The sequence below is a fragment of the Colias eurytheme genome, chromosome 21 (assembly GCF_061535395.1).
Source record: "Colias eurytheme isolate Ceu_HAF_F1 chromosome 21, ilColEury1 Martin Lab GWU primary, whole genome shotgun sequence".
NCBI classification, from domain to species: Eukaryota; Metazoa; Arthropoda; class Insecta; order Lepidoptera; family Pieridae; genus Colias; species Colias eurytheme.
The window spans coordinates 312023-329994 of record NC_143000.1 but is presented as its reverse complement, the minus strand read 5'-3'; the positions used below and the strand labels follow the sequence as shown (position 1 = coordinate 329994).

The window sequence follows — 17972 nt, the reverse complement described above, 5'->3', positions numbered from 1 at the left end:
AATTTTATAGAAATGTTACAGCTGCTATATCAATTTCATTTTTCAGAATTAAAAAATGTAGGATATCATTGTTATTCCAAAAGAAAAGATCACAATCAATACTATAAAAATTCAATGATTGTTACTGTAGGAAAGGAAAGAAAAAAAACAATTTGGTGAAAGGCATAATTTATTCCATCTTACGAATTAGCAGTATTTACATATGTACAATATTTACAGTTAAATTACAACTAGTGACCCATTAATAACTAAATAATATTATAAATCTTTATCCATTTTCATAGCCAAGATCTAACCAGTAACAACAAAATAAAAATATTATTTCAAAATAACGACAAAATAACAAAATCTTTCATAATCCAATCTATTAGAAACCAATTTAGGTAATCTCGTTATGTCACACATTTTTTTTTTCGAAAATTAATTAAAATATATGTTGTTTATGATTACATTTAATATAATAATATGGTTTTCTAATAAGAGCATCAATATCTTCTGGTGTGTAGGTTTCTTTACATCCGCATTCTTCACTATTTGGCAATTTATCGTTATTTTGATTACAATTATTATTCGTTTGAGGAAATACGCTGGCTGCTAATACATGTGTTATATCAGTTAAACCATTTTGAGAACCAATATTCTGAAGAAAATATTCATTTTGAGAATTTTCGTTTCGAGTAAAATTACCACTTTGAGTAAAATTCTCACTTGGAGTAAAAATTTCAGCGTGAGTTATAATATTACTCTGAGTAATATTTCCACTTTGAGTAAAATTGCTGAATGGAGGAATATTGCTGGCTTGGTTATTGCTCGTTTGGTTAGCGCCGGCATTGCTGGTAACAGATCTAGAGGAAATTTGTTCCATCTATTATAGTCGTTACTGGTTTTTTTTTAGTAATCTAGGTATACTTATAATCCGTATCTTTATTCACATATTTGTCATATATCTTAGAGGTTTAATTATAGAGTTAACTCTGTTATAATTGAATGTTTATCTTTTTGAATGCTCTTGACATAGGTACTAATCGTTCGAAAATATTTTACTTAAACATTGCAAAAAAATAATACATTTTAATTTACATAAACATTAAACAAAACAATTTCCAACAACCAAAACCTATAGTAAATAAAGAACAGATTACTACCGACCTACCTACCCCTGCTGTCTCTGCCTCACAGCGTCAGTGAAGCGGATAGTACATTCCCTCACGTTCATGTTGGGTGTGAGGAAGTCAGAGAGCGTGTTGGCGGGCGTGGGCCGGTCGAAGGGGAAGCCCATGGCGCGCCGGTCGGGGTACTTGCGGTCGCGCAGGCCGCAGTACGACGCTGCGTCGTTGCATGTGCCCGCTGTGTCTTGTACCACCTGGGGGAACGTTAAAGATATGCGTTTCGTGAGCTGTACAACGTATAATAACATAAAATTGTAAAAATTTTGATTTAAATATTGTTACTTGGCTAGGCGTACAGTTCATTTGAAACAAAACATCAAGTATTCGCCGCTTCATTATAAACTGATTTTAAAATCAACGAGCATTTACATTACATTTGATGGAGCAAAAGTACGAACGCGGGTGGCATAACACAGTTTTTTATTGCAAAAGCCTCAATCAATTATTTAGCACATTTTACAACGAAAAGTTGCAAGTAAATCGGTGTGAACATTGCACTAAACAAAGCGTTGGGCATTTAAATAAACATGATAGTTTGTCATATAACTCACCCTATCCTCCGCCCAGTTGGACACCATACAGAACAGCACCATCGGGAAGCCCTCAGTAGTTCCCTTCGGTATCAGCATGTGGTGTGGCCAGCCACAGCCGCAGAAGTCGAAGTCAGCGGCTTCCACTGAACCTGGCTCGCCTGGACGAGTGGACTGGCGACGGAATGTACGCTCGTAGGGAATAGTGACTGAGGATAGGTTGGAGCTGCGACGGATCGTGCTGTTGCCAGCGGGCACTGCGAAAATTAGAAAATATTGTGTTATCCAAGAGTATACTTAATGACATGTGATCGATATACTATTAAATCATTTTATGGAATAATTTTAAAAATAACATTTTTTTGTAAAGAAAGTGAAACACTTGTTTACAATATATTTCATCGCGTTTAACAGCATTTAATACGACATTTCAATCATCTCTTACGAGAAAAACTAAACAATTTCAAATCTAACCAAGCAATTTCTTAAATATTTTCTTAAATATGAGAATAAAACAAGCCTAAACATGTGAATATATAAGTTGTGTGTCTATACTCACGCGCTTGCGTGAACTTGTCGAGCTCGATCATGAGTCGTCTCTGTTCGCTGAACGGCAGCGGGGCTCCCGTCTCATTCACAGCGGGCGCGATGAACAGACGCACTGTACCCATTGCTGCTTGACCAGAGGTGTTGTTCACATCGATGCTGGAAGAAATAAATGAAATTGTACAGTTCTGTAACATTTAAAGTAAATGTTTATAGAATGGACATGATTTTATTAACTTTTTCAGCTCATTTAATATTTAATTTACTCTTGGTTCACGTGGAAAATATTTACATTAAAAACAATAAAAGTTATGGTCGATCATAAAAAAATACTATGCCTAAGAGTCAATTTAAATGCATTTACCATTTAAATTGAGTTACTTTCATTAGAATAATTATTATTTTTTAAAGGTAAAACCATTTAGAGATCATTAAATCCAAGCAAGTAAAATTTCCACTGAGAGTAAAATTTCCACTTCGAGTAAAGTTTCCACTTGGAGTAAAATTTCCGTTTGGAGTAAATTTCCACTTGGAGTAAAAATTTCCACTAGAAAAATTCCTACTTGGAGTAAAATTTCCACTGAGAGTAAAATTTCCTTACACATAGGTGAAGTCGTCATGTGTGAGGTGAGTGAAGCGTGCGAGCACGCTGCCGCGCGGCGTGAAGTCGAGCCCGCGCCCGAGCTCCACCGTGCTCTGCTCCCACTGAGTGCTGAGCGAGTTCGCACCACCCGGGGATTCTATGCTTACGGAGGACACACGGACGCCGGGGAAGTCCAGCTGGGGACAACGGATAAAATAAAACTAAATACTGCACTAGAAAACAGGGATAAAATGGGATGTTTGGACTATATTATTGAGCTAAATACGAAGCGACATATTGATAGAAACAAAATTTCGGTCATTAAAAACAATTATGTAGAGTGTAGATACACAATAACACAGTTCTAAATAAAACTGAACTTAAATCTATTCCAAATGTAAAATTCTAGACATAATAAGTAAACATTAAAGTAAATCAATTTATATTCACAAAACATACCAAATCTATGAAGGAGACAATAAAACTGTGTCGTCGTCAAAAGATACTATTTCTCAGTGTCAACACTGATATAACGTAACATTAATATTGTAAACTAAGTTGGGACCAATATACCACCCTGTAGGACACCAAGTTCTATTGAAGTTTATTTGCTGGTATAGTTATCGATGCGAACCAGTTAATTGTATACGATTTGTCGAAAAATGTTAAAAAAAATTAAGTTGAATCTCTTCTATTCCAAAATCTCCCAATTATTTTAAAATTTCCGAATGGAAACTGTATCAAACGCTTTTGCTTAATCTAAAATTTCGAAAGTCACAAATAATTCCAAAAATTTACCTTATCAGTGGTGTAAGGTGGGAGCTTGTTCTTGTACAGCGTGAACATGTCGTCGACGTACGCGTGCCAGCGGTAGAATATAGGGTCACGCATCGCGGTGGCTGAGTCACCCATTACTCCGAATTGTTCCTACACAATATACACAGGTTAATAAAAAGGAAATAAATTGTTTATCAAATCGATATACTAAAAATAAGATGGGCAACCTCAACAGAGCATTCTCTTTTTAACCAAAAAAGATATTGGAACTAAAACCTTCATTTCTTATACATATAAACTTTTAGTATTGTTTGTAAATAATTATCTAAAACTAATTAACTTAACACAGATTCAGAATTAGCGTCTTCCCAGAACATACTAAATTTAAAGCGGTCGTTCAAAAAAAATAAAGAATGTACACATTCCTTGATAGGTTTCCACCATCAGAAGTAAAAAAATACACCATACATATAAAGTATTGTTTGGTAGCAAACTCAAAACATTATCCCGGTTCCTCTCCATAGATACTGCTTTCCGAATCGGTGGTAAATGTTAAAATATGTAATGACGATTCAAAAGTGCCTTTATAAGAAGTCTAATTGAATAAATAAATGTTTGAGTTTATCTCTCAAACACCACAATCAAATCATCATTCCATTCATATAAAAACTCACCAAGTTCCTATGGTCCGGGTCGTGCGAGTAGGATATGAACACGTGTCCCATATTGTGCAGGTCCCCATAGAAGTCGCGGTTGGGGCTGAGTATGGAGGACTCCATCATGTTGCCCAACATGTCGATACCTGTCTCCTCGTCCAGCGGCACGCGCCGACCGTTCCTCTGAATTAGGGGAAATATATTTAATACGGTAGATATTATCTCACTTATTAGTTAACCGAGCACACGTGTCAGAAGTGAAACTTCTTTGGCAAGATTCAAAGATACCGACGCGCGTCGTCGCCTTACTTAATTTATAAATGGTACATATCTATACAAATATTATAATGCTGAAGAGTTTGTTTGCTTGTTTGAACGCGCTCAGGAACTACTGGTCCGATTTGAAAAATTCTTAGTGTTAGATATCTATCGAAGAGGCTGTATTATATCATCACGCTTAGACCGACAGGAGCGGAGCCACCTGGGTGAAACCGCGGGGCGCAGCTAGTTAAATGATAAAACTATGAATTATTATTTATCATTATTTGGAATTTACCCGGGTTCATTGCATATCATATCAGTTAGCAAAAACATTAAAATCATATAAAATCGCTCCTTACGACCTGAAAGGACAAACGAACAGACTTTAGCAATATTAAACATCTTGAACAGCACTCACCATCATAACGGACATAGTGTTGATAGCATCAAGGAAGCGGTCCCGCCACGTCTCGAGCTGCGACACGTCCACGCGGATCTGGTCCACGGGACGGTCGATGTCGCGGATCGTGGAGTTCGCGAACCTACGCGTTTATTGGTATTTGTTATTGTGTAAGATGAACATTATTCTATGTTTATTTAATACAAAAAGTCAAACAAACCAATGAAAACATTGTAAAAACCTTGAACAAAGTTTAATGTAAGAATTTAAGATAAAAAAATGAATATACGTATATACCCAAATTATTATACAGTGTCGTATCATACGCAATTTATACACTAAAAATAGCATATTTTAAAACAACAACGGACGTATACATTTGCTTTCTTTTACCCTCAAGAGTAAAACACATAACTCGCTCGCCTACTCGAGTGGGGCAATTACCTGACTAACGTATTGAATAACATCTTAAGACACAAGCATTAGAATAAAAATGTAGATATGCTATAATACCTTGGTGGCCAAGCGCGACTGGCCACTTGCGAGTCCAACTTGGGGAAGTAGCCTTCTTCGATGGGTTCTCTGAAGTTGCTGAACCGTTTCGGTGCACTCAGCTTGTTGCAGTAACGCTCTGTTGTGTATCTGGGAATATAAGTCAATGTTAATTTTAAGTTTATTGCTTAGTTTATAAAGCAAATGCAGATTTGCTACTCATTATTGATGCAAAACATTTATACAAAAAATGTTTAATATCTGAACATATAAGTTTATTTATTTTTTTGCACTTTATTGCACTTAAATAAAAAAGAAATACAGACACTTAAATATAGCTTAAACTAAGTACAAATGGCGGTCTTATCGCTTTAGAGCGATTTCTTCCAGACAACCTTTGGTACAGTAGAGGAAAAAGTATAAAATAAAATAAATGGGTAGTGCAATAATAAATAATAATAGTAGGGAAAACATACACATACATATTTATATTGTTATTGATAATAAATAGTGAAAGGGGAAGAGAAATACAAAATACCATAATATGACATAATACATATTAATTAATAATTTAATAATAAGTATATAATATAAGTAAATATTATGTTTGGCTATGACTAAGGAAATGAGCTTTAACCATAGTTTTGAAACTTTTTAAGGATTGAGCATTTTTAATAGAATCTGGCAGGGAATTCCATAGTTTAGTAGCATGCACAGTGAAAGATTCATCATAAAAATGAGTGCAATGTGGAGGCATTATTATCCTCAACCTTTCAGTTGAACGAACCAGTTGTGATTTCAAAGGCAAAAAAAAAATGACAATGATGCCAGTGCGAACAGTGTCAGTGAAATGAAATGAAATGAAATGAAATGAAATGAAATGAAATGAAATGAAATGAAATGAAATGAAATGAAATGAAATGAAATGAAATGAAATGAAATAAATTTATTTGTCCATTATATGATTTACAATTAATGTACGACAGTGGGTCCCAAACTAAGTGAAATACTTGTGTCTTGGGACCCTGAGTTGCGCTTCTTGGTTATATACATATGTTATGGACAGTAGAAAGTTAACAAGTAGGTAAATAATCTAATGTAATGGAAGTTAATACAATTAATAAAAAAATAAAAGAAAAACAAAGTACATTATTTTGCGGTTTGCAGCACGCGTGTTCGTGATAGTGTGTGTGTGTACGTGTGTGTGTGTGTGTGTGTGTGTGTGTGAGTGAGTGCGTGTTTGTGTGTGTGTGTCATTGTTTGTGAGTGAAGGCATATTGTTATAGTGTGTGTCAGCTCAGTGGTCCTTTAAGTAATTGTTCGGTTTCTTCAAAAGACAGCGTATGTAACCATTTCTTTATGACCTTCTTGCATGTGTAGTTCGATAGTAGTGTTATGTTACAATGTTTGTTGACACTATTGTATATCCGAGGAAACAAAAATTTTGGACATCGTTTAGCTAAAAGGGAGGATGCACGAGGACATGGCAGTGAGAATGTACGCCTTGAGGTGAGTTTTTTAAAGTCCTTTCTTATTTTTAAGTGACAATGGAACTGCTACCAATAGTGTCAAAAATAGTGCGAGTGCCAATAATGCTTGAGGCATAAGTGCCAATGCAAATAGTGCGCACAATAGTGCCGACAATAGTACTAGTGACAAAAGTGCAAATGCCAATAGTTCCGGTGTAAGTTTTGCCAGTGCCAGTGGAGCCAGGGCCCTGCCAGCTCACCTGGCGACAATCTGCTGGTGCATATAGTAGAACAGCTCTCCCCTCCTATCCTTGGCAACGATGGCACGGTCTGCCGAGTCGAACGGGTACACGAGATGCCAGTGCCAGTGGTGCAGGTTGATGCCGATGTCCTCGCGGAAGTACGCCACGCGCTGCTCCGGGTCCCAATCTGATGCTGTGTAGTTCTGTGGGATCACTACTGGCATCTGCTGGCAACAAGGGGAATGTTAGGTAATTTTGTATTGTGGCTAGGATTGTGCCGTCCACTGGGTTGGAATTTGTTATGAATATGTTGAAAGATTGTAAAAACTAAAAACCATTGTGTTATAATCCAACTAGTGAAATTGTAATCTGTCAACAAAACGTGATCACATTTCATTTTAGAGTCACCTACAAAATCTCTTGTGCGAACAATCAAATCGAGAAAGACAAACGATCAAACAAAAAAGAGCTCTTCAATAATTGATCAGTCAGAATTAAGATGAAATCGTATTTAAAAATATGTTATACTGTATATTAACATTAATGGATCTCTGTCATCTAACTGTAAGTATAAATAAATAAAATAAATAAAAGAAACATGATACAATTAACCGAAACACGAATATTAACAATTAATCAAAGCACAACATACCCTGTTTCCAGAGGGTACGACAGTGCTGACTTCTCTGGCCTTCCTGAACACTTTGGGGTCCATGAACTTATCTGGGAACGTCTCTGCGAACGTCGGGATGTTCAGACCCTTGGTGTCATCTCTGGAGGGAAAAATAAGACGAATTTAATGTGGGTAATTTATTAGAAAAAAAAATGAAAAAATTGGTGAATATCTTCAATCCTGCTATAATCGCAGTCTTACTTATATTTTTGACATGACAGATTTTGGAAGTAAATATTTCATAGTAAAGTAAATATCAAATCTTCAGTGATTCGTATTATATTTTTGTGTTATTTTAGTTGTAGTTTTAGTTATGTGTACTTGTTTGTTAAATAAATAAAATATACCTGTGTAAGATGGCGACAGACAGACAATAGTTGAAGAGGTAGGGGTTGATACGGAGTTGGCAGTATGAGCATAGTGACTGCAAGTCTTCCACGTCACGCATACCTGTTATCATATTTTAAATGTTATCTAGACGTTATTAAATAGTTTGGTGAGTAAACGAATGTTTAGTTATTTTACTTTTATAACGGTTTACCACTTGACATAATATGAAGTAGGATAAATAAAGATAGGTTAACGAAAAAAGACAAGGAGTTTTGCGAAAACAAAATTTGAACGAATTAAATAGGATGAAATTGTATAGCATTATGACATTGATTATGACGTAAAAGTTCACACAACATAATACCCCAAAGTTTATCATGTCTCAAACAAACTGCTAAAATACAGGCAAAAGGTCCACAACCAACAATAAACATACCCATAAAGATATCAATAAGCTTAGTAGCCATGGCCCTGTGTTTGGGCACCCACAGCGAGAACTGGTTGTTGTAGGCCAGCTGCATCGGCAGCGAGAGGTTCGGCAAGGAGATGTTACGGATCGGGATGGTCTGCGTCGCGTCGTTGCCGAAGCGGTCCGCTAGCGTGTTGCTGGTCGACTTGTATTTGTCCGGCTTGAATGAAATATTATAAAGTATTACATTTAACATGTGAGAACAAATAATCAGTTTTTTTTTATTTATTCTTCACTGCACAGGCATTCGACCGCGAGGGTATTTAGATGGACAAAAAATGTGATACAGCTTATCATAAAATTGGTACGTAAGCACCAATTTTAATAACGACGCTGACAAGTTTCATCGAATACCTATGTAAAGTACTTTTTACATAACTGAGGTACAAATAAAAAATTTCGCATTTACAGTGTGAATATAGATTAGGTATTTTTAAATAAAAACCGTTTATACTGTTGCAAATGCAACAGTATAAACGGTGCAGAATCATCAGAACTTCTTAAATTTTTTATTAACTACCTACATAACATAGTATTTTTTCTATGTGGTGCTATAACGTAACAATTCAAGAAGAATGAACTTGATTGAATAAAAAAACATAGTTTAAATTATTTTAAGCGGTATACTTACATAGTAATTGTCGGGTAGTTGGAAAATAGATTTGTTTTCACCCTTCTGCATGAAGCAGGGCTCCGTGGGCCGGTCGAAAAACAGAAGTAAGTTCTTCTTAGCGTCCGACATGGTGACTAAAACATAAACAATAAAATATAACATACATGATACAGTAAGTAAGATATAATGGGTAACTATGTTGTATCTGGCATTATTTGTAAGGATTCTATTCTATTAAATTATAATAGGCAAGTCAATTTGAGACTTGAGTGGGTAGGTACACATTTTTTGGCATCAAGTACATAATTTTTCAACTGCAGTGTATTTTTAAATGTGGACTGATGATATTTTATGTAGAGGTTAAAATCATTCATCAAAAATTAATCACTACAGTCCGGTTTGAGATATAATTCAAATCGAATTAAATGTTTCAAAATCTGTAACTACAAAGATATTAATCTAAGTACATATTTTAAATTCAAATACCTAAGGTTCGTAGCTTTTACATTCTTATACTGAGCAGCGAAGTACATTAAAATATCCAATAATGGAAAACAAAAATAAAAATTCATCAATCATCACGTTTAAAATCCGTTAAATCTTTAATTTCTAAAATACTCGCATAAAATCATTAAATTAAACACAAGAAAAAATTCAATATTGATTGATTTATGAAATTTGAATATCGCATGATAACTACAAATTAAGTTATTTCTCAAGTATTGCGTGTGGTTTATTATTTAAAGAATTAATTCATTACAAGTAGGCTCAAGTTAGCCGTGGAAAGGTCAAAGCTTTTAAACAGTTATAATTTAAATAAAATGCCTAAATAAATTCGTTTTGTACAACAAGGTACTAAAACACTGTTAAAATAATGTTGCCATGCAAAACAATTTCACTTTATACACTCTAGTAGATAACACGAAATAGTTAAAAACATGAACAAAATATTTTAGGTATTATTGAGTTAAAAAAAAAACTTACCAATTTGTTCTTCCACACTAACCCCAAAACGATGGTTTTGCTGAAGGTGTAGTTGTTGCAAGTAGCCGTGAATGTCACGGCTGACTGTATCGATGAGTCGCGAGTTGTATCATTTATACAACTTTATCACACGGCACTGCTTTTCGCTTGGCGGTGTGCAACACAAGTGAGAATAAGGGCGATACACCAATAAGTATAGCTTCTAGCAAAGCTATATTGTGTAGTCAGTATTAAATAAGTAATAACAAGATATTTGTGATCATTTGTTGATTTTCTAAATACGTTGCATTTAAAAATATAGGAGCATACATCAAATTATAATGAGAATTTTGATAAAATTTAAGCCCTAATTAAAATAAAATTAGTAGGTCAATGAATTAAAGTTGCCAGACCTATTTAAATATTTAAAAAAATTGACCCTATAAAATGTGTAGATAGATGTATATTTTATAATTATTAACTAAAAAATAGCCGTGGGTTGGTGGAACACAGTCCTTACAACTAAATAATAATATAACTAGGAATGAGCATTGCGGTTGAATATCAGGAGGAAGTTCTTTACCGCAACGATAGCATGGAAACAAATATTTGTGTACTTTAAAATTTAAATCTCAAGATCTGTAACTATGAAGTTAAAGGTTAGATTTACCTACCCGCGGACAAACCCGCAGGCCAATATATGTATTTCTATACCTACATTACTCTAGTTTCATCCAAATCTGTCCTCACAAACTTGCGTATTTATAAAAATAATTGTAGAATAGAGAAAATTGTTTTGATTGTATGTCAGTTCGTCTTTTATTCGAACCGCAAGGAACTGGAACATGCTTCCTGAATCCTTGTTCCCCGGCGAAAATACCAGAAAATAACGCTTTCTTCCAAACTATTTAGCATTATGTATAAGGTTTTAGATGGATAGGTAGATTACAATTCTATGTTACTTTTATTCAATTTTTACATAAATTGAGCAAGTGAGCGATAGAAGAAAAGTGAAATGGATTGGGTTATAAGTAAAGGTAGGTATATATACTGTACGGGCTAGCCGTACATCCTGACTCAGCGCTTTACACGATCCTATTTCATTATGGTGACAAGAACATCTTGACCCAGTTGGTCTGCGCTCGCGGCTCGTGTAAAGCGCTCGGGGTGTACGCGCTATATCAATTAATCTCATTATCAATCAACTATCAAATATATCAATATCATATTATCATTAGTTTATAGCAATCAACAATAAAGTGATCGAAGGCAATAACTTGTTTTACACCATCAAACCATCAACTATCAATTTATCAGCTAAAGGAGTGTATGGGATATCATATCATATCAATCAGCAGCCCATACATCTCTCTTTTTGGTCCTTCGCAGCCTTGGACCTCGCGTGTGGACATATTGTGTGTGTGATCAGTGTTGTGTTAGTGTTCACAAGTGAGGATTAGTATCAAGCAGTGAGTCTTTAAATTTTTTATCATGTCTAACGCCGAAGATTTGCTTCAAAATCAACAACAACTATCAAATACCATCGAAAACATTTATAGTAATTTTAAAAAGGATGGTGCGGATAGGAAAACCTTCGATTATATAAAAAGAAGGTTGGATGTGCTAGATAGACACTGGCACGAATATCAAGAGAATCATAATGCTTTATGTAATATCGAGGTCATAAGATCTCATAGTTATTTTGAAAATAATGAGTTTGAGTTAGCGCAAGATAGATATAAATATATCAGGGGAGTAATTTCTAATTATAATCAAGGCAAAGAGGAAAGGCCTAAGACACCGTTATTACAACCTGCTAAACCTCTCGGTGTCCCAGGGACCTCTCAATCTCAGTCATCTTCTAAGGTACTAACTGATCAAAAAATTAGTAGCAAAACGGACGAAATGATTCGTAGACAGATAAGTTATTTTAAGGCTTTTGATCATACAATATCAAATATCATTTTGGATGATGTTAACGAAAAGTGGGAATTCGATCATTTATTAAAATCAATACAGTCGCGCTGGTCTCTAATAGACTCTCTCCATTGGGAGTTGGACAGTGAGCTTGGGGGTAGAAACTCGGAATACGAGAATACCTTTTTATCATATGAACAAAAATATAACGATATCATCAAATCGCTTAACAAAAAATTATGGTCTATATCACATAGGGAACAATCTACACCACATATAGAAATACCAGTATTTAGTGGTAATTATCATCAGTGGTGCTCTTTTAAAGATGTATTTAAAGAAACAATTCACGACAATCCATCATTATCATCGGCGCAAAAAATGCAATTCTTGAAAACAAAAGTTAGAGGAGAAGCTGAAAGGCTTATTCAGCATCTACCAATAACCTCGGATAATTATTTAATATGCTGGGATATACTTAATAATCGCTACAATAACAAATCATTAATTTTCCGTTCGCATATTGATATTTTATTGAATATACCTGTCGCTCAACAAACATCATTAAATCATATCAAACGGATACATGATACGACCATAGAAACTATCAACGCTATCAAAAACTTAGGTGTCGACGTAGGATCGTGGGATCCATTAATCGTACATTTAATCGCCCAAAAATTGGACTCCGAGACGCATAACGCATATATCAATACTTTAAAACAGCCTCGAGAATTAGCAACATTAAAAGAGTTTTTAACATTTCTGGAGAACAAATTTACATCATTAGAGTCATTAAAAAAGAAACCTGAGATCAAGAATTCATATCAACCATTTTATAAATTAAACAAAAATTTTATCAAGACATCGTTTCCCACAAGCAATAAATTTATTTCCTATTCCCATCAAAATCGCAAACAAGAAGACCCATCAGTTCCCATCAGTTCGCAGAAACATCATAAATGCGAACTTTGCAAAACCAACGAGCATTGTCTGTTTTACTGTAATAAGTTTTTGAATATGACACCGCCAACAAGACGCGGCACGGTTACAAGATTGGGTGTATGCGAAAGTTGCCTCTATTCACACAATGGTAAACCATGTTTTTCTGAAAAAAGATGTTTGAAATGCCATGGGAAGCATAATACTATCATACACGAGGCGTATGAGATTTCCATTCCTAGTTCTTCGAAAATAGCAAGCCAGGGTTATCAAAAACATGAGCCGCAACAGGTGCAGAGGAATGCTCACGTTTCGATGCAACGTGAAACACCTGAGATTCTTTTAGCGACAGCCATATTAAAAGTACAAGCAAACGACGGGTCATTTATCAAAATGCGGGCTTTAATTGATCAAGGTTCTCAAACCTCACTTATCACAGAACACGCTGCTCAAATTTTAGGACAACCTCGACAACAATGCCGTGGTGTAATATCAGGTGTCGGTATCAAGGAGAGCAATTGCAAGGGTGTCATATCAATCACATGTGCATCAATTAACAATCATTTTCAATTTGAAACGGAAGCATATATCATGAAAAACCTAGTGAATAACCTGCCTAATAGCACTTTTTCGAAGCCATTTTGGCCGTATATCAACAATATCAAATTAGCCGATCCCGACTTCAATATAAGTCGCCCGGTGGACTTGCTATTAGGGGCAGATATTTATTCATTAATTGTTATGGAAGGAATTTGTAAAGGTAATAATAATATGCCTATAGCACAAAACACACAGTTGGGTTGGATTTTGATAGGTAGCGTGAAAACTTTACAATGCAACGTCGTCATCAATAATTTGGAAGAAATTCAAAAATTTTGGGAAATCGAGGATATCATTGAGGAGTCGCAATTATCAACCGAAGATCAACAATGTATCAACTACTACAAAAATACAACAACAAGGCGGGAAGATGGCCGTTACGAGGTTCGTCTTCCAATGCATAACAGTTATTCGGAAAAATTAGGAGAGTCAAAATTCAAGGCTGTAGCGCAATTTAAATCGTTAGAAAAGAAATTTATCAAAAACAATAACATTCATACACAATATAAATTATTTATGCAAGATTATCACTCAATGGGTCATATGATACCGGCCTCTAATACGTCTAAGCCAGAGTGTTTCAATACTCATCATTGCGTGCGTACAGATAGCGACATAAATTCGAAATTTCGAGTTGTGTTCAATGCATCATGCAAAACTTCATCAGGATACAGTTTAAATGACCTTATGCAAAAAGGTCCGAATCTTCAACAAGATTTACAGTCTTTAATCATTAAATGGAGACAATATCAATTTGCTTTTACTGCGGACATAGAAAAAATGTTTCGTCAAATTTGGCTACACCCGGAAGATCAGAAATTATTAAAAATAGTATGGCGGGACTCTACTTCGGAACCTATTCGTGAATATCAACTCACGACGGTTACTTATGGTACGAAAGCAGCTCCATTCCTAGCTATGATGACCTTAAAACAGCTGGCTAGTGATGAGAGAAATAATTATTTACATAGCTCCGCAATCGAAGTCTTAGAGAACTCATTTTATATGGATGACGTCATACACGGTTGTCATTCCATAGAGGAAGCTAAGATATTACAAAACGATTTAATTAAGTTATTGCAATCAAGTGGCTTTAACTTACGTAAGTGGAAATCAAATACTACGGAATTATCACAAAATATAAAAGAATCCAATATCAATTCTAGTGATTTTAGTTTTAAACAATCAGAAACAACAAAAACGCTAGGATTAGGCTGGAATCCCGAAGAAGATATTTTTACATTTCATTCGCAACTAGAACCCTTGAAATCATCAAAAATAACAAAAAGAATGCTTTTATCAGACATATCAAAATTATTCGACCCTATCGGATGGCTATCACCGTTATCAACAAAATTAAAAATTATTTTTCAACAAGTATGGGCGGCGCATATAGGATGGGATGATCAAATACCAGAAGGAATATATAAGGAATGGATCAAAGTTAGAAACGATATTAGCGTGATCAAAGATATAAAACTACCACGCTGGATTCACACCCGTAATAACGATAGTATCGAGTTACATGGGTTCTGTGACTCGTCTATGAAAGCATATGCATGTGTTATATATTGCCGTGTAAATAAAGGTGAAGATTCACATTTAACATTATTGGTTGGAAAAACGAGACTTGTGCCCACTAGCAAGGTCGTTACATTACCTAGATTAGAATTAAGTGGAGCATTACTTTTATCAAAATTAATGAATAAGGTTAAGGAATATTTTAAGGATCATGATATCAAAATGTATGGATGGGTTGACAGTACAGTAGTTTTAGGTTGGTTAAATGGAGATGCAGCTAGTTGGAAAACGTTTGTGGCAAACAGAGTGCAGCAAATAACGAAGGTCATGCCTCCAGATTGCTGGCGGTATGTCAAATCAGAAGAAAATCCTGCTGACTGTGCAAGTCGAGGTTTATCAGCATCACAATTGAAGGATCATTCTTTGTGGTGGCAAGGCCCCAAGTGGCTATCAACATTTAGTGATCAAAATAATAAGGTCACAATATATTCAACAGATCAAGAGTTGAAAGTATCAAAACAAGTTACCGCTGCCGTAACAAATCATCATAATAATTCTATCATACTAGATATATTATCAAAACACAGCACATTCCGTAAGGCTGTGCGAATTGTTGCATGGATGTGTAGATTCACCAACAACAAAAATAAATATCAAAGTTATTTATCAGTGGAGGAATTGAAACGTGCAACATTGCTTATTATCAGAAATATTCAACAGTTATCATTTGAAAGGGAAATATCAGATTTAAGAAGTGGTAATAATATACATAGGAAAAGTAAATTGTGTGAATTAAATCCTTATATCGATCAACAACAAATCATCAGAGTAGGGGGAAGGCTGCGACATGCTTACCTTGACCCTGACATGAAAAATCCTATCATCATACCGAATAACAGTCGTCTCTCGAAATTATTAATTAATGAAGCACACCAATCTACTTATCATGGAGGTGCTAGGCTAACATCATCATATTTGAGGCAGAAATATTGGATTATGGGTGGCTATAGGGCTGTTAAAAAGATAGTACGACAATGTATCAAATGTAGGAGACATAATCCCACCAAGCATCATCAAATTATGGGAGATTTACCAGCTGCTAGAGTAAACCCATCAAGACCCTTCTACAACGTGGGAGTCGACTATACAGGTCATGTATTTATCAAATCAAACGCTGGAAGAGGTATCAAGACAACAAAAGGTTACATTGCAGTATTTACTTGTATGGCCACCAAGGCTGTACACCTGGAACTGGTATCAGATTTATCAAGTGCAAGTTTTATATCAGCCCTGCGTAGAATGTCAGCTCGCAGGGGTAAGCCTGGTCACATCTACAGTGATAACGGCACTAATTTCATAGGAGCAAATAAAATATTACAGCAAGAATACGATGAAATACTCAAAATATTTAACACACAATTTCAATCAGAGGTGGCGGATATGGGCATAACATGGCATTTTAATGCCCCATCTTGGCCTTCAGCGAGCGGTCTTAGTGAAGCAGCCGTCAAAAGTCTCAAATTTCACCTTAAGAGGGTGGTTGGCGAGCAACGATTAACATACGAAGAATATAGTACAATACTAGCTCAGCTGGAGGCTTGCTTAAATTCAAGGCCACTCTGTGCTTTAACAGAAGACTCCGAGGAGCTCGATTATTTGACACCATCACATTTTCTAGCCAGCGGTCCAGTATTATCAATATATGAAACAGAGAGAGATCTACGAACAAGATTACATTTAGCACAAAAAATATTTCAAGACATATGGAAGAGGTGGCAACATGAATATTTAACAAATTTATCAACGAGAAGCAAGTGGAGACAATCAAAAGATAATATCAAATTAAATGACATTGTAATCATTCACGACAGCAATCTTCCCGCAGGAAAATGGCCTTTAGGGCGAGTGGTGGAGTTGCATCCTGGTAGTGATGGCTACGTGCGTGTGGTCACATTAAAAACTAAAAATGGATTTATCAAAAGACCTATCATAAAGTTATCAATTTTACCCGTCAATCAAGAAGAAACAGTATCAAACAATCATACAACCACGAGAAGGAGAAATCAAAAATACAATTTTGCAACCGTCGCAACAACAATTCTTCTATTTTTTATGACATTATTTACAAACACAATCGCCTCATATAATATCACTCCGCTACAAAATAATACAAGTTTATTTTTCGACGACATTGCAAAAATGCATTTAATAACAGATGACTGGAGACTCATTGTTTACTACGACATGAACCCGTATTGGCATGGCGACATGGCGTCTCGCAAGTATTTAGAATACTTAGAAACCATCTGTGTTAAGATAAAACAACATTCACAGTGCGAAGGTATCATGTATCAATTAAATCACGAGTACTCCGAGCTACAACATTACAATAGATTGTTGCTAGATCAGCGTCTGGACGGGCACGCGCGCAGACGGCGCGGCCTTATCAACGGTGTAGGTTACGTCGCTAATCAGTTGTTTGGAATACTCGATAGTAACTTTGCCGAACAGTACGAGAAAGATATCGAATTAATTAAAGTAAATCAGCGGCACATGGCTAGTTTATGGAAAAATCAAACTTCCGTTGTAGAAGCGGAATTTAATCTTATCAAAAGAATTGAATCAGTTATGCAAAATCATCATAAAAGCGTTACCAAAAAGTTAAATGAAATCGACATTGCAATGGGCGTATTGCAGTCGGAGATGCAAAACAACACCTATATCAGTGAATTTACTATGACAGCGATAATCGTTAATAATATTTTAATTAAACTTAAAAGCATTCAAGGTTATCTATTAGAAACTATCACAGATATATT

The 17972-nt window shown here is 35.3% G+C and overlaps 1 protein-coding gene across 3 annotated transcripts; it reads right to left on the bottom strand.

The window, feature by feature from the left end:
* Positions 1-151: 151 nt before the first annotated feature.
* PPO2 (Prophenoloxidase 2) lies at positions 152-10266 on the bottom strand. Of its 3 annotated transcripts, XM_090114142.1 has the most exons (15): positions 10195-10266; positions 9229-9344; positions 8565-8757; positions 8146-8248; positions 7778-7898; positions 7144-7349; positions 5436-5564; positions 4941-5064; positions 4280-4444; positions 3627-3755; positions 2847-3025; positions 2259-2404; positions 1721-1956; positions 1158-1363; positions 152-845 (listed from the first exon to the last, which is right to left on the bottom strand). In XM_090114142.1, exons 2-15 carry the CDS (start codon positions 9337-9339, stop codon positions 425-427), a joined length of 2469 nt encoding a protein of 822 aa, XP_089970268.1. In that variant the 5' UTR covers positions 9340-9344; positions 10195-10266; the 3' UTR covers positions 152-424. The 3 variants fall into 3 exon arrangements, with proteins under 3 accessions (XP_089970268.1, XP_089970266.1, XP_089970267.1); XM_090114140.1 differs by lacking the exon at positions 152-845 and having other exon boundaries at positions 871-1363; positions 7144-7352; XM_090114141.1 differs by lacking the exon at positions 152-845 and having other exon boundaries at positions 871-1363.
* Between the last annotated feature and the right edge of the window lie 7706 nt (positions 10267-17972).